The 23,744-nt window shown below is 40.0% G+C and overlaps 2 protein-coding genes across 8 annotated transcripts in view; one reads left to right on the plus strand and one right to left on the minus strand.

The window, feature by feature from the left end:
• Positions 1-555: 555 nt before the first annotated feature.
• On the minus strand, positions 556-1,707 carry LOC116786822. Its single transcript, XM_032687847.1, has 2 exons — positions 1,546-1,707; positions 556-1,323 (listed from the first exon to the last, which is right to left on the minus strand). The coding sequence occupies exon 2, from the start codon at positions 1,256-1,258 to the stop codon at positions 617-619; it is 642 nt and encodes a 213-aa protein (XP_032543738.1). The 5' UTR covers positions 1,259-1,323; positions 1,546-1,707; the 3' UTR covers positions 556-616.
• Positions 1,708-2,845: 1,138 nt separating this feature from the next.
• Positions 2,846-23,744, plus strand: part of KMT2E (lysine methyltransferase 2E) — a 62,167-nt gene continuing 41,268 nt past the window's right edge. For 2 of the 7 annotated variants that reach the window (XM_032687832.1, XM_032687837.1), the window contains exons 1-2: positions 2,846-3,423; positions 21,316-21,500. In XM_032687832.1, coding sequence (XP_032543723.1) covers positions 21,430-21,500 — 71 coding nt within the window. In that variant the 5' untranslated portion in view covers positions 2,846-3,423; positions 21,316-21,429. Of the gene's footprint in view, positions 3,424-11,929; positions 11,987-16,426; positions 16,548-19,133; positions 19,154-21,315; positions 21,501-23,744 lie in introns of those variants that run through there. The other 5 variants (XM_032687834.1, XM_032687833.1, XM_032687838.1 and 2 more) reach the window with 5 other exon arrangements.

The raw sequence follows: 23,744 nt of genomic DNA on the forward strand, positions 1-23,744 counted from the left end.
ACAAGACATGGGAACTGGCACTGCACGGCTTTGAAAGCTCAAGAACCTCACCCAAACAGTAAGAGTTGTATTCCTTAAAGAAAAGCATTAGATTGGTAAACATACATTTTTCACTTCCCCTGCATCAAAATATTAAATAATAGAAGACCCAGAAAATATATTTGCCAATCTTCCAAGCCTCCTCAGACCTGTGTAACGAGTTCATTTGCCTATGAACCTCAGAAAGTACAACATGGGGAGTCCTCACAATATTCGCAAACCACAATTTTCATCTGCACTAAGTATATACATCAATTCCTGTGTTACAGAAACAGGCCACTGTGACCTGACTCGGATACACACATTGCCCCACCAGAAAGCTGCTCAACTCCCTACAACAGGATCCAACAACACACAAATAAAAGAACAGCGATCCACTTTTCCTGTTCAAACAGAATAAAGTCATGAACACCTCGCAGATTCTCCCTTGGCCCCCCTGCCCAGTACTCCCGGCAGAGCAACAATGGAGCAGCCACGACCTCCTCGTCAGAAGAACAACTCCGCATAGCCTGTGCGTTTCCTCAGCGGCTTTAATGAGGTCATTTAAACATCGCTTAAACCGACTGTTCGGTAGGAACTACTCCCGTGACCCCGGGAGCCTGACCGGGAGCAGAGTGCCCTCGCACCGGGCGGGCACCACCGTGAGCGCACCCCGGCTCCCACGCTCGGGCGGAGCCAGCAGGCGCCAGGGGGAACTTTCACTGGCGGGGGTAAAGCCTTGCGCAGAGAGGGGGCGGAATGGAAAGCTTCCCCCGAGAGCAGCTACACCCTGGAGGTGGGTGGAGAGTAAGGAGAGAAGCGAGAACCTTCCTCGGCAGCAGCTACACCCTCGTGCACAAGGCTGATGGGGGAAGGGAACCAGCGCGGGACCGACGGCGTGGTGGCGGGAGGAGGGGAGGGAAGCCCGGGCTGTCCCGGGCAGCCGCCCGCCGCCTAAGCCAGCTTGGTCCGCAGCCAAACCCCACAGGAATGCAACGCGGTCACATGACCTCGGCGGACGTGCAACTCCCTTCCCTCTCCAGGGACACCCTGCGCCATCTTGTACTGACGCAGTTACAAAGGCAGACACGAGTTGCTCCCCTCTCGCTTCTTCCCCCAGCTCCTCTCCGCACAGCCTCAGCACTGTTTGGGAAGAAGCCCAGGCCTGGTTCTCCTTTCCTTTTCCACCAGCTCTTCGCGGACGCCTTGGCCGCGAGGTCCTCCCTGGCGCTGGGATCATGGCGCCCGTTTTCTCCCTTGCCTCCCCCGGCAGCTCCCGACCCTGCCCAGCTGCGGCTGCCCCTGCTGCAGGATGATGTCAGCGCCAGCAATCAGGCGCGCCGGGCCACCCCAGCCGGCCCGGCCATTGGCTGCCGCTCGCTCCCGCCCCCCTCCTGACTCGAGCTCCCGCCGCGGTTCGCTGCGGAGCCGCAGCCAAGGCACAAGTACGGGGAGGGGAATAGGAGGGGAAGAGGAGAAAAAAAAAAAAAAAGCAACCCTACACAAAAAACCGACAACCAAACCCACCAAGACGCCAGCCGCCATTTCGCGCAACAACAGGCAGAACCCGAGCGAGCAGCCCCAGCCAAGCGCCCTAAGGAGAGAGAGAGAGAGAGAAAGAAACAAGAGACACACGCACAGAAGAGTTAGACAGGAAAAAATACCCATAGACTCCGCCATGATCACAAGACGTTTAATCGCCCCCCCTCCCTCCCTTAGACTTAATGCCCCATTACAGCCGCCTCCTCTGCGTCCAACCAGCTAGCAGATCCCTTCACCTCGGCTCCCTCCTGCGCAGCAGCAGCTGTTTAGAGCCCCAAACTCTCTGTGCCCAAGGTGTGGGGGGACGCTAGTCTATGGCGCTGCTGCTAACTGCTTCTCCAGTCACCCGAATGTTGCGGCTCCATCGAGGCAGGGTAAGAGCTGCCAGCCCAGCTTTTATCTGGTGCCCCGAGTTTGCGCATGAAGGAGGCTCGCTCAGCCCCTGGTGGCGTCGAATGAAACCCCAGCCGCCGCCTCCCCTCCCTCAATCAGCCGTATCGCTGGAGGGGCTGACGTCGGGCAGGGGAGACAGGGCGGCGTGCGGGCAGAGCGGGGACCTGGGAGGAGATATGGTGGCAGGAAGAAGGGCTTGGTATAAATGGCAGAAGCTGCATCTGCCCCAAAACGCTGAGCGAGCTCCTGGCTTTGCCAGCGCGCTGGTCTGGATGGAAGCACGCTATTCCTGCTCCTGAGCGCCGTTCTCTAAAGGGCAAACGAGGCTCGTCGCTGCTCGTCTCGTTCCCCGCAGAACGCGTTGTGCTGTCCCACTTGCTTTAAGGAAAGAAGCTCTCTCCCACTTGCCTTATATATGAGTCCTAAACGCTTCGGGGAAGATTCTCAGCCTCGAGTGTCTTACTGAGAGATTCAGTTCAAAACCTCCTGAGCGGGTGTGTCGGCCAAAGCTCCCGCCCTTTGCTCGCCCCCCTCTTCCCCGCCCCTCAGTAAGTTCCTCTGCGTGTCTGAGATCCGGCGGGTCTGTCCGGCTTTTCGCGCAGCTTGTGGCGAAAATGTGCTCAGTTTAAGGTTCACAAAGAACATGCATGCCGAGAGCATCGACGGTCGTGAGGAAGAAGCCGGATGGTCGGGGTGGGGGAGAGCGGCGAGGAGGGAGTTTTGGCATTCGTTCATCGGAGGATGCAAGCTCTGACTCAGACATCCCCGCTCCCGCCCGCGCTCGGCCCCACAACAGGCCGCGACGGAGCCCCCGCCCCTCCCGCGCGGGCTGCGCCGCCGGGGCTGCGGATCGCCCCCGGCGCCAGCCCCCGCTGCAACCACCCCTCCTCCGCTGCCCTACTTCCCTCCTCACGGCCCCCCCCTGCCCAGCACCCTGCCGCAGTCTAGTGCCGCGGCCGCGCCCAGACCCCCGAGCTGTTCAGCCGTGTTGTAAAATGGACACTGAGGGCTCGGCGGGCGCGGGCTGCGCTCCGGGCCCGTAAGTAAAATGGCGGCTGTTTGGCTTCGCCTTGGTAACCTGCCCCTGTCAGGCGGGGCGGGTGAGCCCCGTGCAGGGGGAGGGAGGGGAGAGCGGACGCCATTTTCCCAGAGAGAGGCAGTGACATAGAAGGGAGCGTAGGAGGCTGGAGGAGGGAGGCACGGGAGCAGCGGCGGCAGCAGCGGGGTTTGTACACAGGTCCCAGGGCAAGGGCGCTTCTGAGCTGGTCCCTGTAGGGTTCTGCACACTGAGCTAGGTTTGGGGGGAGGGGGGGTCTCCTCTTTCCCTTTTCTTTCTTTTACTAGAGCCTGCTGAGGGCTGAGTCCTGTCTAGGGTAGGGATATCCGCAGTGGGGCTGTTGCATTGTTTTGGTTGGGATAGAGAAGGGGCTCAGCTGAGGGGTCCTGCTGCCTGGCCTGTGACCATTACAGGTGAGTCTTTGGTTATTATCAGCATATTCTGCTGTGGGTGCTTTGGGGGAGGGGGGGTGGCAGAAAGGGAATGAAATGCGACGGGAACGTCTCATTACCCTCGGTGCGAGTATAACTCCTTCCCACCATGAAATGTGTTTAATTTCTGTTTAGGTTGCCTTGAATTTGCTTTTTCTTTTGTGGGGGTTTGGTTAAAAAATGGCAGGCTGTCGCTATATCTTGTGAATATGGCGGGTTACTGTAACTGGAGGAGCTGAGGAGAATTTTTTGGCAGTTACGCCAGATTTATGCATTATGCTTGGAAAACGAGCCAGAAGGAGCTATTATGTGACAACATAGGCTTCCTTGGGCTGGCGGGTTTCAGAACGGGTTTGTGCCTTATTGGGACTGCGTATTGAGTTTTACGAAGCTTGGGGAAGCCTATTCTTTTCCTCCATCCTGTATATTTTTGCTTTGTGGTACTAAAATGGCTCGTTATAGGCCTAATCTCTCTGCCTTCCACACCCCCGCCTCCCTGCCTCCCTCCCTGTTAATATCTCCGCTTCGAGGTGTAACCTGGACAAACGGAGAGCAGTCCCCAGGAGTTTCTGTGCCAATTTAAAAGGGGATCATTCTCCCCACCCCCTTTCTCCAGGCTGTAAGTAGTTACACTGGTGCATCCCTTTCTTGCTTTAGTTTCTGCAGCCGGTGTTCGTGTTCCCTGGGTGGCATATTTCAGTCTCTCTCTTGAAGCGATAAGTATTGGTGGGTTAGGCCCTATTGCTGCAGACATAGGGGAGGAAAAACAAACGGTTCACTGTGTAGTACTAAATAGGGTAGAGAAACATAATATAACCTGATTATAAAGGTCCTGTATTCCCCTATACTCGGCCATTAGGGAATGTGCGCTGTTTGAAAGCCCTGAGGTCCCCTGAAACGGTACCTACTACGTGTCGTAAAAAGCAGAAGTTCAGTGCTGCATCTAGATTTAGGAATGTTTTAATCTGTTTATTTACACTACCTTAAAAGAATAATAATGAAGCGTTTTTGTTACTCAGGGCTCAGATCGGTGAAAAGAAAGAGATATGCATGGCTTCAGTTACAATGCATGATTAATTGATAATCATCACTATACTTTTAAAGTTACTTTTAAAAAAATGTGGAGCAAATTTTTTAATTTCCCTCTTTTGTCCTTTAGAGATTCTAAAAATGGCGGCCTCAGGCTGATGTTGTGGTAATCTAATCAGCTCGGGTCCTCCACACCCCATGCAGTGCGTTTGTCTGCAGCATATTAGAGTCTTACTATGTTTAAATGAAAAGGCTGTTTCCTTCAAATAACGTACAAAACATCTCTTGACTTTACTACGATTTAAAAATGCTGTGTTCCAGCTGATTAATTTTATTGGTTATGTGTGTGAAAGGCAAGTGAACGAGACCACTCTGTTCGGGGAGAAGGGGGGTGGAAAGAGGCAACAGACTCAAGCAGCTCCTTCGAGGGGTGTATATGTTGCTGTAAGGTAATATGTGTGTCAGTTTAATAATTTGGAAAAGCCCCTGCGTTTGTGATAGACACTGTACATCTGTCCGTCCTGTTAACGACACAAAATCAGTAATATTTATCAACACAAGTAGTGGATTAAGATCACTAAGCTAAATTCTTTGTGGAAGCACATTTGTGAACGTCATGTTCACCTTCCAGGAAACACCTTCGCTGGACATCAGTGTAGTAATTCCATGTATTCCTAGTGTGAGGATACAAAATGAACTTAATAAAAGGAATAATGCATGCAGAATTATAACCTGTTACTTTATTAAGAAGCGAAATTTCTTTTACCGCGTAATCTCAGCATTACGTTTTTTCTTCAATTTATTTTGTATATTGCTGTATAAATTGTGTATTTGGTAATACACATCCAAATGTTGAGAGAAGGTGCAGTTCATAAGCCCTAATTTTTTCCTAAATGAAATATGAACCTTTTAGTATCACCACTATAAATATGTTTGAGTGGGGGGAAGGGAGGTCACAAGGATTTATTATTTGGTAGTTGGTGTAGTGTACTCTGATACATACTATGGAGGCTGCAACTGTATGTTTTAAGAAACAATAAAAAAATTTTCACTTTTTTTAATGCCTATCTTTAATCTCATCCTTAATGAGATATGAATTCCTATTCCAGTATAGGTTTAGAACCTTCTGGATTTAAGCAATCAAAAGTGAGGCATTGAAATGGAAAAACTGTCTTCAATCTCTGAAAAATTTTAATTTAAATACCATTTAGAAGCACTGATGTGTGGTTAAAGTGTACCTAAAGTTGAACAGTAAGATAATTAGACTTCTAGGGTGTTATTAATGCCATGCCTTTAGTGTGTTTTGAGGCCAAAGTCTAAGGGATTTTGTTAATTCTCCAGTAATGCATGCTCCTATCATTTTTATTTATAAAGATATGATTTTTTTTCATAAACCATGTCTTACTCTCTTTGTTTAAAGTACATATATGAAAGCCCAAGAGTATATTGGCCTTTATGGAAACTTTTGCCTTTTTCTTTCCTCTCCCTAGGTTGAAAACTCCTGTTCTTGATTTTTTTCTGATATTATGACCTAGAGGGCTATACAGCTCTGCAGCTCTTCATGGCCTCAGTCACGTTCTCAAGCAGACATCTGATTCACAATTAGGAGAACAGAATTTTGTACACTTTACTAAAAGTGATGGGGGAGTAATGAAATAAACCCAAAATACTAATTTTCAAATTTTTACAGCTTATTTATAGATTGCCAAATTTTATGCACTAAAACCTCTTGGGATTTATAGAGATCTTCAGAGTTTTCCTGTGTGAGTTTTAATGAGTCAGTTTGCCTTCATGACTCAGTTTCTCCATTTGTTCTAAGGAGACAACACTACAAAACAATTCTACTTATTTTGTACTCCACTGATGTTTCTATGTGTATATTCATAAAGAATGACATACCCTGCCTGCAAAACTAATGCAAACTTCTTGAAACAGGGAAGGTTTGAAATCTAAATTTCATTTTTTTTAAAGACTTCTGTTTGAGAAACATCGTGTTACAAATGCAATAATATAGACTGGAGTTATCAAACCATTATGTATCGTGAAGCTTTTCATATCTGAAGGAAAAGTTTACTTCTCTTTCACTTAGCCTTTTGGGTGAGATTTTTTTACCATCTGGGAAATTCCAGAGGAGAAATAATAGACCTCTTTAGACTAAATCTGGGGAAAGTTTCTCTTAGGACTAAGTAACCTCTTTAGGTTACTTTGAGGTAATGCAGCTCCTAATTTCCTCTTGGGCAATTTCAGCACATACCACTGTTAATATTGTGTTGGAAAGCAACAGAAATACAGAAATCAGTGTGTCACTTAAGGTTGTAATGTTTCTCCAGGTCTGATCTCGGTTTGATTTAAGGGCAGTCTTAATTTTGCATGCATGCTAATACTAATTTTAGTAAGGACTATTTGTGGGACTGATTTAAGGAGTGGTGTATGTAATTGTGAAATCTTAGTATTATTCTAACTAGATTAATGTAAGTGAAGGTTTAATGGAAGTATTTTGCTGTTGTCATGTGACGTTTTTAATAAAATCTGGTGGGAGGGATGTAGATGAGTGAAGATATAAAATAGAACCCAATTTAGATTTCTGGAGTGATCCTAAAGAACTGCATCTGTGTTATGGCCTTGAGACTTCCATACAGATGAGCATTTGTGAATCTCTCAAAGCAAATTTATTGGACAGTGGTTTTTGGAGAGGTACAATGTTTTTAAATGTTTCCACTGTGCAAGTAGTAGTTTTGATTTATGTTAAGAATGAAACTTAAGACATATCTGTAGGGAAAAAAAGTTTTAGCAGATGTAGAATGTGGATAAGAAAAAAAACACAAACTTTTAAATTCTTCCAAATTCTGGATTATTTAAAGTAGTAATTGTAGTGGGCTTTCAATGGTGTAAATGGATTTTCTATCTACTTCAGTGTTCACATTTTCTTAGTAACCAAAGAATTGTGACCACAAAAGTTAACCTAATGTCTTCGAAGATCCAAAATTCTGCTCATGACCTTCATACTACAGAAAAAACCTTTCTACAGTTGTGTTCAAAGAAAAACTGTTGTTACCTTTAATGCATAACAAACAAATTATTTAAAAGGAACCTTTTCAAGATTTCATATACTTGCTAGGAGATACTGAGATCATTATTTCCTTTTGCAAATATTAATGTATTAATGAAACAGGCAAGATTTTAAGCTCTGCTGGTGGTTAGAAAATTTTAATAATTAAGGTTATCTGTAAGCCTTTGAAGACAATTTTATGAACAAAACGTATGTTTTTTAACATGCCTGATTTAAGTGTTTGATTATCTTATTTTTTAAAATTAAAACGTTGGTAAGAACTATGGTAATCACAATGTCCATTCAAGTTATGTGTTTCAAAAGTGCAAGTGAAAATATATCGTAGTAGCACACAGGTTGTATTTTCTGCAAGTGGAATGTATTGGTTTTGCATATTGTATAGCAAGAGTGCTATCTCATTTCATGTGATAGTTCATACACTGCTGAGATGGTGATGCAGGGTTGTAAAACCGAGGTGAGACTTGGAAGGGCCCAGCAGTTTTGCAAATCAGGCAGTTGCCAAAATAGTATTGTTCCTAGTTTAGAATTTAGTTTTAAGCTAACACTTTAAGTAGCGAAGATATTAAAATTTCATATTGCAGGCTCAGCTTAAGGAAAGTTTTTTTATTTTATTCTCGTTTGCAGTTGCATTTTGTGTACTTTATGGCATCATAATCTAGGTAATCATTTACTTTTATATCTTCAACACAAAAATAAATTGCCATCAAGTTCAAAGACGAGATGATAAGACTAGATTTTAATGACATTATTGTACTTAAAAGGGAAGGTTTATAATCTGTCGTTGGTCCCCTTATCGTAGAATGGTGTGAGTTGGAAGGGACGTTCAAAACCATCTTGTTCCAGCCCCCATACCATGGGCAGGGACACCTCTCACTAGATCAGGTTTATCAAACCCCCATTCAACCTGGCCTTGAACGCCTCCAGAAATGGGGCATACACAATTTCTCGGGGCAACCTGAGTGTCTCAGCACCCTCACAGTAAGCAGTTTTTTCCTGACATCTCATCTAAATTTCTCATCTTTTAGTTAAAAGCTGTTCCCCGTTGTCCTATCTATCACTGTCTACTCGTGTGAAAAGTCCACTCTCCGTCTTTTTTCATAAGCCTCCTTTAGGTACTGAAAGGCTTCACTGAGGTGTTCCCAGAGCCTTCTCCTGGCTGAACAAACCCTCTTCTCTCAACCCGTCTTAATAGGATTTATACCTAGGCCTCTGGATCATCTTTGTGGCCTCCTCTGGATCTGCTCTAACAGGTCCACATCTTTCTGTGTTGTGGACTCCAGAGCTGAACACAAGTGCTCCAGTGGAGTAGAGGGACAAAATCACCTCCCTGGACTGCTGCCGCACTGCTTTTGATGCACCTAGGACACTTGGCTTTCTAGGCTGCAAGTGCACATTGCTGGGTCATGTTGTGCTTCTCATCAACCAACATCCCCTAAGTCTTTGTCTTCAGAACTGCACTCGATCCATTTTCTGCCCGACCTGTATTAGTATTGAGATTGCCCTGACACTGGTGCAGCACTTTGCACTGGCTGTGCTGAACTTCATGAGGTTCACACAGGCCTGTCAAGGTCTCTCTGGATGACATCTCTTCACTTGTGCACGTTGACCACATCAAAGAGCTTCATGTGGTCAGCAAACTTGCTGAGAGTGCACTCAGTCCATATTGCCAACAGAGCAACGGTCCCAGTACCGATTCCTGAGGAATGCCAGAATGCCACTCATCGCTGGTCTCCACTTGGACATCGAGCTGTTGACAGCTCACAGCTCTTAAGAGTGAAACCATCCAGCCAGTTCCTTGTCCACCAGAGGGTTCATCTGTCACATTCATGTCTCTCCAATTCAGAGGCAAGGATTTTGTGTGGATCAGTGTTATGTATCAGTCATAGAAACTGATGAAGCAGCCTGTATTGACCAGTTGAGAATTTCAGATGGTGTACAGGATGGTAGGTTTGGATCTTTTACCCTGTGCAGTTCTGAATACTAAAATTGGTCTGGTGTTCATTACTCTTTAACTCTTCTAATTTGAGGAGGGCTAAAGATACTTTCTAACAAGCTCTTGGCTTGCCTTGAGTAGACAAAGGGACCTAACTCCTAATTAGAATGGTTATAATGGGGTTTGTTTAAAACCATATCACAAGACAGATGATATTCCTTGTCTAGACAGTAATCCTATTTTAACTGTTGTTTTAAAGAAACTTTTCCAATAAGGAATGTTTTTAGTTGCTTGTGCTTAAACTGAAGGTGAAGACTTAAGAATTACAACTTATTTATAGCTTTTGAGGAAGGTACAGAGAGATTACACCTCTCGTTTGGTTTCTGAACCTATAATTCTAGAACAGTGAAAGAAATGTGAATACCTTATATACAGCTGATAAACAATACAGTAGTTATTTTACTGGTTATAAGGGTACGGTTTTTCTCTCAGATGCTTTACCAAGTAATTCAGCTAATTATTTTCCTTTTTTTTTACTCTTTTGCTTTGGGTAGGAATGCTTGATGTGAATGTGTAATACCATTATCCTGGATTTTTATGAATGACTGTGATGTTGGTTTTTTAATGTTCTCTACTGCCTTAGTTTCCAATTGCATCTACTGTGCTGAAAGATAAATAAAAGCCAAATGCTCTATCTTTTTGTCCCCTTCTGTGTGGCAGTAGTATTGAGAATTAAAAGCTGTGCATTGATCTTCCATTGCTGGGCAGAATTTCTTTGTGCTTATTCAAAGATTATGTATTTCATATCTCTGTTACTACAAATAAAAACACATACTGAAATCTCCATTGACAACACAAAGTTATAGAGTTAAAATGCATGGAATCTAAATTACTTAACCCAGATAATACAGTTTTGCAAGATATTTACAATTTGGAAATAAGTTGGGTTTTGTTTTCTTGAAAATAGGAAAGATCTTTTGATCTTACCCTTTTGTATTTTTTTATCTGTCCTTGAACATGTTCTAGTTCCCCCAATCTGTTCTCTCACTACAGTTTCCTCCCCAAATTTTTGTGAAGAACATTGAAATACTGCCAAGTTGTTATCAAAAAATACAATCCAGGTTAAACTCTGGTTAAAATAACACAAAAGATTTCTAACTGCTAGAAAGAATTAAAAGTTTGTGTTTGAAAGAGTGTGACTTTCTGACTTGCTTGTGTTTAGATTCCTAGGCGTAAGTGTAGCAATTAGGTGAATGTCTCCAAATTGCTTCCACAATAAAAGTAGGAGCACTGTCGAGCTGTCATTTAAATCAAATGCTACTGATAAAACAGAGGAACTGTTTTTTGGATTCTACTACAAGAAAACATGTCAAAACAGAAACATGCTCAGCTGAAATGTCAGACTTGAAATAATTTACTTTTTCTGTAGTAGGTAGCTAATAATTACAGCAGACTCCCACATTTACTAAGCAACATAGACAAAACAAATTAATAGTTATTGATGACATGAAGCTGGCAAAATATTAGATGGTTGAAGGTAATACAAATATATATTTTTAGCTGTGTGTTTTTCCACCCCAAAAGCCTTAGTTCTTGAGGGAATATTGGTGACTAAATGCTTCCAGTGATTGAATCACCATGAGATATACTGTTATATTTAATAAAAAATAAGTTTACTTAGCCATTACAATTGTAGGCATGGAATTATATCTTAGAGAATGTGGATTGTATCTACTTGCATAAATGCATTATATATTTGGTTGTTTGTCAAGAATAATAGTTTAGGGTAATAGCTGTAAATGTTTTTCTTGGTGAGAAATTGGGTAAGTCACACAGAGGCATTTTGTATAAGTTTAATCAATAGCTCTTTATCATTTTGTGGTAGAAGGAGAAATAAACGTTTGGAGTAAATAGCTACACACAAAGAATTACTTAAAACCGAGGTCTTTTACTGGGAAACTACTTCTTTTCTTAACTTCTGAATTTTTTCTTTAAAGGGAATTTTACATTTCCCAGTGATATACTATAGCATGCTAATGTTAGGGTAGCTAATACATACTTCTCTAAGCAATAAGCAATATTGCTACCAAAAAGTATTTTTTTTTTCTCTTACTCTTCTCACGTATGGTACTTGTTTGTATTTGCAATTCCTTGGCTCTCCAGCTCAAATAACTGATGATTTTTTGAGTGGAAAGGCCTTTTGTGTGTGTGATTTATTTTACAAGGTACTGCAGGTCTTTAGTAAACTTAAAGACATCAAGCAGTTGGCAGGTAATTTTCAGTCTTGGGTATTGAGCTCTGTAAATACAACGTCTAAAATCTCGAAGCATGGTATTGGTCTGTATATCTCTGATTACTGCCTTCTTTGATTTCTGTTCAATAAACTAATCCTTACTCTTCTCTAACTGCTTTTACCTGTATTTCCTTTCTATCACTCATTCTTTTTCTCTTCCTAGTCCCATATTTTGTCTAACTTCCACTGAGAGAAGAAAAGGAGTGAAGAGAGAGAAGAGGTAAGGGCAAGTCTTTTCCGTGTTTTAAGGGACTGGCATAAATATTTGAGGAAGAGATACCGCTTTCCGTCATCAGAATGCACAGGAGCAGCACTGCTGGACTGGATAGTATAGGAAAAGTAGCCTACCTCCAGGGGAAACCAGCTTTTCTGTATGGCAGAAACTTGGCTAAACTGGCAGACTGAGTCTAGGTTTATACTTGAAAGGGTGGCTCGCTCTTTATAGCCTGGAGTCTGTGTAATGCATGACCTGTGTACTGAAGAATTGGTACTCAAGGCTTTTATCATAAATCTTGGGTACCATGGAGGAGGCAGGGGTTTTTGTCTCTTTGTTCTAGATCCCAAACTCGGGACCAGTTCATGAAGTTTGGCTATCATTCCAAATGTGACAGAGGTCTTTGAATTTAAGGTCCTGCATTTGTCTCATGATGTTCATAAGTAGGCCAAAACAAGTTGCCCAGAGAAGCTGTGGATGCCTCATCCCAGGAAGTGTTGAAGGCTAGGTTGGATGGGGCCCTGAGCAACCTGGTGTGGAAGGTGTCCCTGCCCATGGCAGTGAGGTTGGAACTGGATGATCTTTCAATCCCTCCTAACCCAAGCTGTTCCGTGATTCTGTGCTAATGAACTCATTAATTCACTGTACTTGCTCTACTCTGTATGGCACTGTTTCAAAAGCAAAGTTGGAGGAGGAGTCCTACCTTGTAGTTGGTTGTAGTAGCAATGTTTCTTAAACAGGTTGGTCTGATGATCACTAGGTCTGTGTCAATACAACCAGTAATGTAATAAACAGAAATTGATAGGGTTAGGAACTTAGTACCATGGAGCAGCCTGAAGCTTAATGAAACTCAGAAGGGGATGGGAGCAGCTATGAGCAATGTCCTGGGAGAAGCTGGGAGAGGAAGCCTAATGATTTTACCGTTATCTGTCATGTGTGTAATTTCAAACCAGCACATAGCTGGTATTTTTTTTGGGGTTTTTGGCTGTCTGACAGGGCACTTGATAAGGAAGTTAGATGGATGTGTGATTGCTGACTGTGTAGGTTGCTGTGAGAGCATGGGAGGTTATTGAGGGCCTTGTGAGTGAGACTGGAAGCAGTTAATATTGTGATGAGGAAGATGAGTAGGAAGATAACTACTGTGAGAGGTATATGTTTTGGGCATAAACTACAAAATACACAGAAAACCAGATTTCTTTTAGAACAAGTTGTTCTTCTGTATGATTTGCAGGAGTTGGTCATTAATAGATCCTAATTTATATATATTTGAGTGTCCCTTATTGTGTCTTTATTTTCCCTACTCCCATTTCTTTTTTGTCTCAGCACAAATTAGAAGTAAACTGCTAACTTACCTGTTACCATAGAAAGCAGCAAACAATAGCAAAGGTCTGAATTTGGACTCAGAGTTGTTCTAAGGCCTGCATAGTTCATACTGCAGCTGCAGTGGTGTAACATTTGGAAATTGGATATCCATCCTGATCTCTTAGCAAAATCTGTACAGTTGGGGAGCATGTCAGGGGAAACAGAGAAAACTTCCTGTGGGTAAGATTAGTCATTTATTCATGTATTCTGCTTCTGGGTCTGATTCAAGATGTTACCTCCTTAGAAACGGACAGCAATGAATACGTATTGGTTACTTTGATAGGTGTATTTATGCTACCTCTATGTATGCTGCATATTTTTTCCAGATTTGTGTGCTTCTACATGGATATATTACACATACACACACCGTGTAGTTCACTATTGAAGGATATTTAGAGTATGCCATTAAAATGTCAGTTTCTATCACTGTTTTTGCAAATCACCCAACTACTGGATAGACATGAATGCTCAGAGCAGTATAGAAAGCAGCAGTTTAGCAAAAACATACAGTTTTATTTAGTAAATCTTAATGTTTTACTCTCTTTTTCCTCCCCCAATTAAAAAAAATAAAAAGTTAAAATAAAAAACGAAAAAGGGACTAAACAAACAAACAAAAAAAACCATAGGCAGGGAAGCCAAGTAGGAATGCTCAGTTTGTTGGCTCTGTGACAGTTCAGGACAGTACTTTTCACACTGTGTGTGTGGACTGTGACAAACTATTGATATGTGCATTTTTACTTACATTTCTCCTGTATAGGTTGTGTTAGGGCATAGGTGTATCAACTTCCCTTATGTCTGTTCCTGTGGATTTCTTGTGGGCAGGGGTGGTTCCCAGGACCCACAGGTTAAAATTGTTGGCCTGTAAATCTGAAGGAAAGCATGACAACAATTGCTTTTGCTCATGATTGCAAAACATGTGTACACACATGATGTAATCAGAGGGAGGGAGCAGGAGAATGTTTATGTTGCATTCTCAGTAAATGCACCTTACACATAGAAGATGCATGCTGTGGTAATAAAACACAATAAAACAGAATACTACCTTCTGCTCATCTGTCTTTATTACCTGAGATGACTTGTATTAGCAAGTAACGCTCAGATCTGCAGAAATCAGCAGAGGTCTGAAAGCAGTAATATTCTTTTGGAACTCTTTGCACCTTGCCTGAAAGACCCTGTTGAGATGGGAAATTAATTTCAGAGTGATCCTTTGTAACTCTGGAGCCAGCCTGGACTCATAGTACCATGAATTTCTACTGGGAGCAAATGGAAGTTCAGAGTTTTGGTTTGGGCTTAGTGCTGTAGATTGCTTTTACATTCCAGCTTACTTGAAGTTACAACCGGATTAGCATTGTGTGCTGGTTGAACTGGAGGGTCTTGCTTGACTCAAGACTGTTGTGCAGATAGTTTGGTGTTTTAACTCTGATTTATTTTTATCTGTAAGTCTACCCCTTCCTCTTCTTCCTTGGTCAGTGCTCAAGTGGAAAATTGACTATACAGGTCTGGTTGGTTGTTTCAAGTTAATTCCTTAAGATTTGTGCATATCCTGTGAAAATGAGCCTTTATGTGCACTCTGTGTATTCTGATAATGCTGCTCCAGGAAATGGTTACTGATTTCTTGCCTGGATTGTAAGGGTGTGAGGCAAGGGATTTGTCAGTACTCTCAGTTTAGGAAAGAGAGACTCTTCTGTACTTGGTGCTCAGGGGAAATAAGCACTGCTTAAACCATGAGGTGCACTGCCCATTGCTGCATAAATGGGAAATGCATAAGGCTATAACTTTTAGGGGGTCAGGGCTGATAATTCTCAGACATTTCAGTTGCTCAGTTTACTACATATGGGCAAATTATCACCTCTACCTTTATGTATTTTTAATATGTATTTAAAGTCACATCATTGGTTTAAGGGGAAGATAGTTGTTATACATAGATAGGTTAGAAGGTTTTGATTAATTTTTTTCAGCTCTAGTTATGTGTATTTTTTACATGGACTTTGGAAATACAGAGTAGATGAAGTATAGAGATGGTATTTTGGTTAGTATATTAATATTTCTGTAGTGACATTAGTTAAGGATTTTGAGGTAACATTGCATACAGCAGCATAAAATCTAAATAATAATTTATATTAAACCAGCACTGTTTCCTCTCATTAAATAGCCTAATTATAGGCTAATTATAATTAGATTTTTGTCCTTAAAATTCTGTGTTTAGGGAGGTCGTGGTAATTCTTTTTGCAGAGACGTTATGTGATGAAATCTCCCAAGTCTTGAAACATCTAAACTATCAAAAACCAATTTTTTTTAATCTTGTAATGTCGACAGGTGATGACTAAGGACGGAATTGACAAAAAAATTCTTTGAGAACTTCGGATGTATATTGAAGTCATAAAAACAGTAACAAAAGACTCAGTATTTTTGTAATGCCTACTGATGTGAAACTTGAAGTGATTTAACAATCAAATTAGTGTTGTCTTCTGTGTATGTGAGGAAAACGCTTAGATTTGAGCTAGGATGTAATTTAATCTTAAGCTCAGTTCATGATTTCACTGATGTTCCTTTATAAATTAGAAACAAATGTTATATTGCACCTTGGCTTGAATTCTTTTTCTAATTTCCATAGTGAATGTATTTTCAGTAACTTTTATATGCTCTTTGCTTTCGTACGTCACATGACAAATCTGAAAATTGATTAATGGCAAATGAAAAACAAGCAACAGTGACACCATCTGTGTAAAAAAGCTGTCAGATGTATGAAGAATAGTAAAACCACCTTTCATTAAATTTCTTTCCCTTTTTTGTTTTTTTGTAGTGTTAGAGGTAATTGTGGATTGTAATAAAAATATTATTGTAAGTATTATAAATAATATTATTATAAATAATATTATCTTGATATATTAATGTTTTTTCGGGATTTTTTTTTTCATTAAGGCAAACAAGTTGTTATGGTGGTGCCACTGCCTCTTACCTTTGATTTTATGAGAAGTTTTGTGTCTGTGCACCTAGATGAGAGCTTTAGTATTCTTAGACATACAGTATGGGTTTCTAGGAGGCTTCTTAGTCCTATTTCCTTTCTTCTCCCTTCTTAAAAAGATTAAATGTCTTGCAGAGGTGAGTTACCAGTGTAGCAAATGACTGTACCTTTCACGGTACAGCAGTACTGCTTGATTTCTTCTGACTTGAAAAATATGCTTCATGATTAGTAAAAATAAAGGTAAGTTAGAGTTCTCTGATTAGATTTATATTGTTACTTTCTGTTTCAATGTGAGGACTGGGAACTCAGTTTCTAAATCTATAAAAGAAAATACAAGTGAAAGTAGGTAAATGTTGAAAAAATATATTTTTTCTGCCTTCTTGGGGGTAAAAACTTAAAAGAAACAAAAAGAAACTTACATGTAAAATGCATTGGAAGAATTTGTCTGGACTCTTGACACTTAAAGGATGATTGATAGGTGGGATTATGAAACCTTGTTGGAGTCATCTGGACAGTTTGGCTACACTTCCAAGTTCTTATTTTTCAAGTGTGCTGTCTAGGTGATCTGTCATCTGCTTGTTTCCTGAGTGTGTTGTATATAGAGTTTGATGGTCCTACAAGAAGAAAGTAGGAGGAGAAAGATAATGCTGATAAGCAGGCCTGGAGTTCCCTCTGCCAGCATCCGAGCATGGCAAGTGGGTTTCATTTTGAATGTTTGAATGCTGTATTGATTAGGTTCAAAACTACTGATGTAGCTTCAGGTGATTACAATTTACCTTCTGATTCAAGAGCTGAATTTGGTTTTTTTCCTCCGCTGTGTACCAGTGAAAAGGTTTTCTCTTGTGATGTGACACAGTTGATCTTAGAAGGATGTGGCAGAAAAGAATCATGTGGTCTTTGTTAGACCACAGATTAATGTTGTGTAAGTGGAATACCTCAGGGATAATATGTAAGTTATTTTCTGTTGTTTAATACATAAATTATGTTCTCTGTACAAAGCCACAGAGATGAATATTTTGGAATGTATTGTGCTTCTCTGTTGTGAGAACACAATTAATTTAAAAAAAAAAGAGTTCTCGTGTCATAAAATGGATCATGAGAAGTATGGTGAGGCTTCAAATATTTTAGACTTGATACAGCTGTTAAGTCAAGAATCCCCTTAGTATTCTCTAGAGGGAAAACGTGCCATAGAAAGTGTAAACTAATGTGAATGAATGGTGAAGTGTGATGAGTTTCAGGCAGGAGGTTGATCTTGCACAAAATAAATGGTTTGACCACACTAAACAGAAAGCTTTTTAGGTTTTAAGATGAAAATTGTACTATTAGGGCAAGATAAACTCTTGCTGCAATTAAATAAAAGCAAAATTAATTTGAATAAGGAATATTTTTTTCATATAGGTAGGGTGATAATGAGAAAATTTGGTGAATCTAAGAAATTGCCAAAATTCTTTCAAAGCTTAGAGTGTATTATCACTAAAAGAATAGAGTGGACTAGAACAAAATTGTTAATTAGGGTACTCTTGTTAATTAGGGTACAGTAAATAAGTTACTTTGCCAGAAAGAGCTGATCAATGAACTTTGGCCCAGCAGTTTTTATGTTGTGGCTTTAGCTGTATGACCCTGAAATTAACTGGACAAACCAGTGTGGCGTTCCTAGCATTCAAATTCATGTACTGTTGAAGAAAGACTTTTTTTAAACAGTAAATTGTGTATAAACTGCTTGGATTGTAGGAAGACTTCTTTTGTAGCACCCTTCTTTCTACTCCTGGTCAATTATTTAATGGATGTACCTATGAAAACAGTTTCTTAAAGGCCATGGATGACGGATTGTCAGAGTTCTGAAAGAATAACTACTTGAAATAGATTGGTACTTGCAGAAATTGGAAAGTACCAAATTATGACAGCAGATAGTATTTTATGACTCATCTAAAATATCAAGCTTCAAAGGATAAACAATGGCTTTTAAGATAGATAAAGTTCCCCAGTGGTTGTGTTATTTTCTTTCTGAAGTTATAAAAATACTGGGAATATTTTAGTATGTCATGACATGCTTCTGGTTCTGACTTGACCGAAAATAATGTTTTCCATCATCCTCAATTTGATATCACTGTGGTGTTCATAAATGGATGGCCTATATATAAGGTCGCAGTTCTGTGTAATAAGTGGGTGTAGTGTAATTAATTTATCCCAGATCCCCCCCACCCCCATTAGAGGCATTTGTTGGGGATGGCTACTCACAATTAATGAGCAATATTTGTTTGAATTAACTTGGCTGTGTAGGTGTTGCGAGTAGGTGACTGCCTCCATTCTTCCATACTTAACTGTAGGCAAAGGAAAAGCATTAGAGGGTTTTGTGTGTGTGATGAAGGGTGGTAAAAAATAATGAAGTAATATTACCATCATGTTCTACTTCCTTTTAGATGAAACAACTGTTTAATGCTATTTAGCAAAATAAATTTTGATTCCTCAATTTTCTGCTTTATTCCATTTAGGTCAGGCTACTAGAATTTTTGAGTGAATTCTTACAATGGTCAGAATAGCCTGCCATAGGGTAAAAAGTTAGTCTTGGCTGTGTTCCCCCTCTTTTTTTTTTTTTTTTTTTACCAGAATGGTGATGTATTTGCTTTGTCAGAGATTGTCATTAATTGAGCCATGCATTAGCAATTAATTCCCAATCTATACATTGCTCTAAAAAATATCCATAGCTCTTCTTTTTCTGTATTAGTTCTAAGAAAGATGTCAAATTTCACTTGATTCTCAGATTTGGTAACCAGATCTCTTCTTTCTGCATTGACAGTGGAGGTCACTTGAATATATAATGATTGGGTAACTTCAGTTGTTTTTAGGTAAGTTTGGGGATGTCATAGCCCATGAGACAGCTGTCTAAGCATGTTCCTTCTTCCATCAGTCTCCTGGGCATTTTTGCCTACGTTAATTTTTAGTTGTTACTCTACCTGGCCAGAAGTGTCTGAAGAAAATGCTATTAAAAAATGACACCACCACAAAAAGCAATTTTAAGTGCAAGAAACATCTTAAATGATGATCTTGATCCCAGGCAGTGATGTCCAATATGTCCAGTATGACCTGCTTTGAAACACTAAAACTGGGTTTTTTGGAATTACCTGATAAGAGGTATAAAACTGCATTATGCTAATGCTTTGTTAACATAGGTCACTCTGCAGGTAGTAATGGAATAGCCCTTAACCGTGGGATAGCTGATTTACCTGGACTTAAAAAATGGTATGGTTTCCTTTCAGTTATTGGGTATATTTTTTACTCTTTTTAGAAGAAGAGAACTAAATGGTAAGTTGATGTTTCCTGCAGGTTGTAGATATGGCTGTTCAGAGTCCCACCCTACAAGTAGAGGAACCTATATGGTGGCAGAATGAGTGCTCATGTAAACTGTTGGGAGGGGCTTGGGGTTTTTTCATGCTGGCTATGAAAAATACTCAGTACCTGCTTTTGGTTTAATGGGGTTTTCTTTCTGCTTATTCATGAAAGTAGTATGTTTTTTCTTAATTTTATGCATAGCCAGTGATACAGTTTGTTATTTGTGGTATTTAGTAAGAAAATGCTCGGTGTTTAAATGAGGAAAGCAAAATACTCCTATGGTTGGTTGGCCTGACTGCTTTCCAGTTCGTTGGGTTTGGTGTCTCATGTAATAGGACCAAAACACAACTTTTTCTGTCTAGAAGGAGAATGAACTCTAGGTTTAGGCACATCTCTGCATGTTCTTATGTAATTGCCAAACTTCAGTAGGGTTACAGAATTTAGGAGGTAAAATGAAGACTTGCTGCCATCTCATACTTTAGAGGTGCCTTGTACGTGCCACTTCATCACCCTGAAGAAATCAAGTGTAATTCCACAGTGCTTGTCTGAAGTCTATTTTACACTGGAGGCTTGTTAGTTTTTTTCTTGGCAATCTAGTGTTTGGCAAGGATAAGCATGTTAAAATATGTTGATCTCAAAACTATTAGGCTTTTGTAGACTTTGTGGTATGAGAGGAGTGTATTTAGTAGGCACTGTATGTGCTTCATTGCAAGTGAATGGTTTGTGTTCTTGCAATTTTGACATCTTGGAAGGAGTTTGCCTTTGCTCCTTATGTAAGTACTGAAGTTATTGGGCTGTTTTACTTCAATTACCTAGTCACTTGTGGAAAACCTTGTCTATATTAGTGTGTAAAAGTGCATTTAGTTTACTAATCTGTGAGTAGCTGAGGTGCTGTTTACATCTCCTGTACTTGGCTGGGTGTTCTGCCCTGTGCACTAAGAGAAGTGGGGGACTGGTAGTAGCTGGCAATCATTGTGCTCATGCAAGTCAAGCAGATTGTAGCTTTGCTCTACAATTAAAAACTACTACTGATTCTTTTTATTTTACTACTTAAAAAATAACTCCTAAAAGTGACACCAAAGGTGTGACATCTTCTAGTGGCAATCTATTAAAATAAGATGGAAAATTTTTCATTATTGTGAATCATTAGAATGATTTTGCTTTAAAAATACTGAATGGAAGTTAAGACATTGAGTAGTTGGGGTTTTTTTAAAGTACAAAATAAAAGTGAACAATGCTAAGACGTGCTTGAAAAATTCTGTAACCAGGTTTTTGTTGTAAGGTGTATAGCAGCTGGGCTTTGACAACATAAGGCAGTAAGCAGATGTACTTTATGTTTGGTAAATCTGCCATTAAGCGAGTCTCTGTCATCTCCCTGGATCTGCTGGGGTTTTAATCACAAATTTGAATGATAATATTTTTTGTCAGTTTGTAATATTTTTAAGTTCAGACAATAAGATCATCACAGTCTTAAAAGAAGTGTATTGGAAGTTAACTTTTAAAGACGATTGAAATTCAATGTTTTCCTCTCCTTTTTGCTTGTGTAAAATAAAACTAATGAAATAAGTGTAACAGATACAGGTGATAAGTTCTTTATTAAAATTAATGTGATGTAAAATTGCCTGGTTTTAAAATCAACTGACTCAGTCTCCTGCATGTTTTGCTTTGTTTTTACCAGGGTTTGTGGATGCACTTAGATGTTTGCAATGAGCACTGTGGCTGGCATGCCCCAGTGTTTTGGATACCAATGCATAGGACTCCGTAGTAATCGAATTTATCAGAAACGAACGTCATGAGCATAGTGATCCCATTGGGGGTTGACACAGCAGATACTTCTTATTTGGAAATGGCTGCAGGCTCAGAGTAAGTATGTGAACATGATTTGTAAGTGTTCTTACTTATTTTTAAATTATTTTATATTTTCCTTCATGAATACTTTTTGAGTACAGTTGGAAAGAACTTAGGAGTCTCCTTAGTTTTGTTGAATCTTTAATTACTTAAATTAATAACTGTCACTTTATTCTTAAGTCAGTTTCTTCCTCTTCAGGGGGAGCAAAGCAGAGAGGCTAAACTTTACTGCAGATGCATATTTTTCTTGGTCATCAGACTGAGAAATAAAGATGCTGCTTGTTTTGTTTTTCATGCTTAAAATACTTGCCATTTTCAGTTTCCTTTTTAACTGTGTAAAAAATATTTTTGATTTTGCATGTTAGAAAGGTAAATTAATGTTGTGTGTTAAACTGCAAAACAGTGATAGTAATTGAGACAAGGGTGCCTTTATTTATGAAAATTGAAGGCCTAGCTTAATTAGGTAATACCATGTCTTCACGAAGTTATTTCTAATTGGAAACCTCATAGAAATTCATTTGTTACTCAGTCATTTACTTAGTAAGTGTGTATAAAGGGTTACAAAAAGCCAGTGAAATCCTGAATTCAATCAACTCTGCTTTGCATGTAATAAATGGAGTGAATTTCTGTGTTTTGGGGGATTGGGAGGACTTGTGGATTTTTCTGTTTGTTTTGTGGGAGGTTTTTTTGGGAGGTTTCCCCTACCACCACACTTGCATTGATGGGTCAGAGTTTAGGTACTGATGGGCTACACTTTAGGTATTGGTGATCACTGACTGTTGCTTTTGCATTAGTAGAGTGCATGATTGGCAAGTTTTTTGGGGAAGAGAGGTGGGTGTCAGAAGATACTAAGGATCAGGATAGTTGTGTAAGCCACAGACAATCTCATATAACTTCTTCACATATACAGATGAAAAGACCAACATGAATTATTAGCAGAAATGTGAAATTCATCATTTATATGAACTGTGTTTTGGTTTGGTTTTTTGAACCACTTGAGATGGTGTTACTCTTACCCTTCCTCTGAGCCTTTCTGTAGTAATGTTAAAGGCTCCCTGTCTTTGGTTGCCACAAACATATATTTGCTTGCATTAGATACTGAAAAAATGGATTAGACTTCTAGTTTACATACATGCTTGAGATTTTTTTATAAATGTAAAACATTTGAATAGGTGTATTGGATAACAAATTTCAGTAGCTTGCACACAATCTTTGCTTGAGAGCATGTGCTAAGCAATATTAATCTGTTTAAGAAGCGTTTTTCTTCCAAACTATGACAAAAAGTTTGAACAGAACTCTTGAACAGCTTTTAAAAGGAATGTTTCTCTCCTGTGTTTCCAGTTATATATAAGGCTATTCTAAGTTTACACCATTTCTCTGAAGAGAACCAAGAATTTGCAGTTCAGTTTTTTGTCACATTAAATTTTTAATGTTTTGTTTATCTCTTCATATCATGAATACTAATTACCTTGGTGCAGAAGATTTTTTAACTTTAGTGAACTGTTCACAGCTCTTTTCATTATCTTTTCCTGTACTTTTATGTTTAGAGAAGGTCATGATTCCTGAGGTTACTAACATTCCTTGCAGACACAGCATGCCATGCTGGAATTAAAATAAATAAATATAGTTGTCAGTATAAACAAGATAGAGTTCACAGTGTGTTATTTGCTTGATACCGTGGCAGTTAAGAATTGCTTTTCTTCAGATGTTAAGTGACTGTTACCAATTAGATTAATTCTTATCATCTCTACTGTACTTACACTGAAATCTGTGTAGTAGTTGTATGATTGGCTTACGCTGATTCAGAAGCCATGTCAGTGTCTAAAGAAGTGTGACAGAAAGGTGTGTCCCTAACCTACCAGCTTACATGGTTGTAAACCTTTTTTATCACCATCTAGATGACTTATGTATTTTTTTTGTACATTTTCTTCCAGAGAGTAGCGTGTTGGATATAGATTGTATTAATAACAGTCATAGATGGTCTTTAAGCAAGTTCTAGGGTTTTCCCAAGAGGGAAGAGTTGGAATTTCTCCACTGTGACTGGCAGGTCTGATATTGCTTCATCAGTTGCTGAAGCATGAGCAAACACAAGAATGGGGGAGTGGCAAACCCAATTATGCAGGAGAAGGAGCCCAGGAAAATGCTCTTTGTTTAGTACTGTTTCTGCTAAAAGATTCTGCCCTATGCTTTGAACCAAGGCATAAGCCTCTTAAAAAAGTGGATAGTTTATGTGACTAATAGTTTCACATATTATTTTAA

This window comes from Chiroxiphia lanceolata, chromosome 5, assembly GCF_009829145.1.
Source record: "Chiroxiphia lanceolata isolate bChiLan1 chromosome 5, bChiLan1.pri, whole genome shotgun sequence".
NCBI classification, from domain to species: Eukaryota; Metazoa; Chordata; class Aves; order Passeriformes; family Pipridae; genus Chiroxiphia; species Chiroxiphia lanceolata.

What these genes read in the sequence shown, in the direction of transcription:
- LOC116786822 (XM_032687847.1), bottom strand. Translation starts at nt 1,258, where the DNA reads ATGATCCCAGCGCCAGGGAGGACCTCGCGGCCAAGGCGTCCGCGAAGA.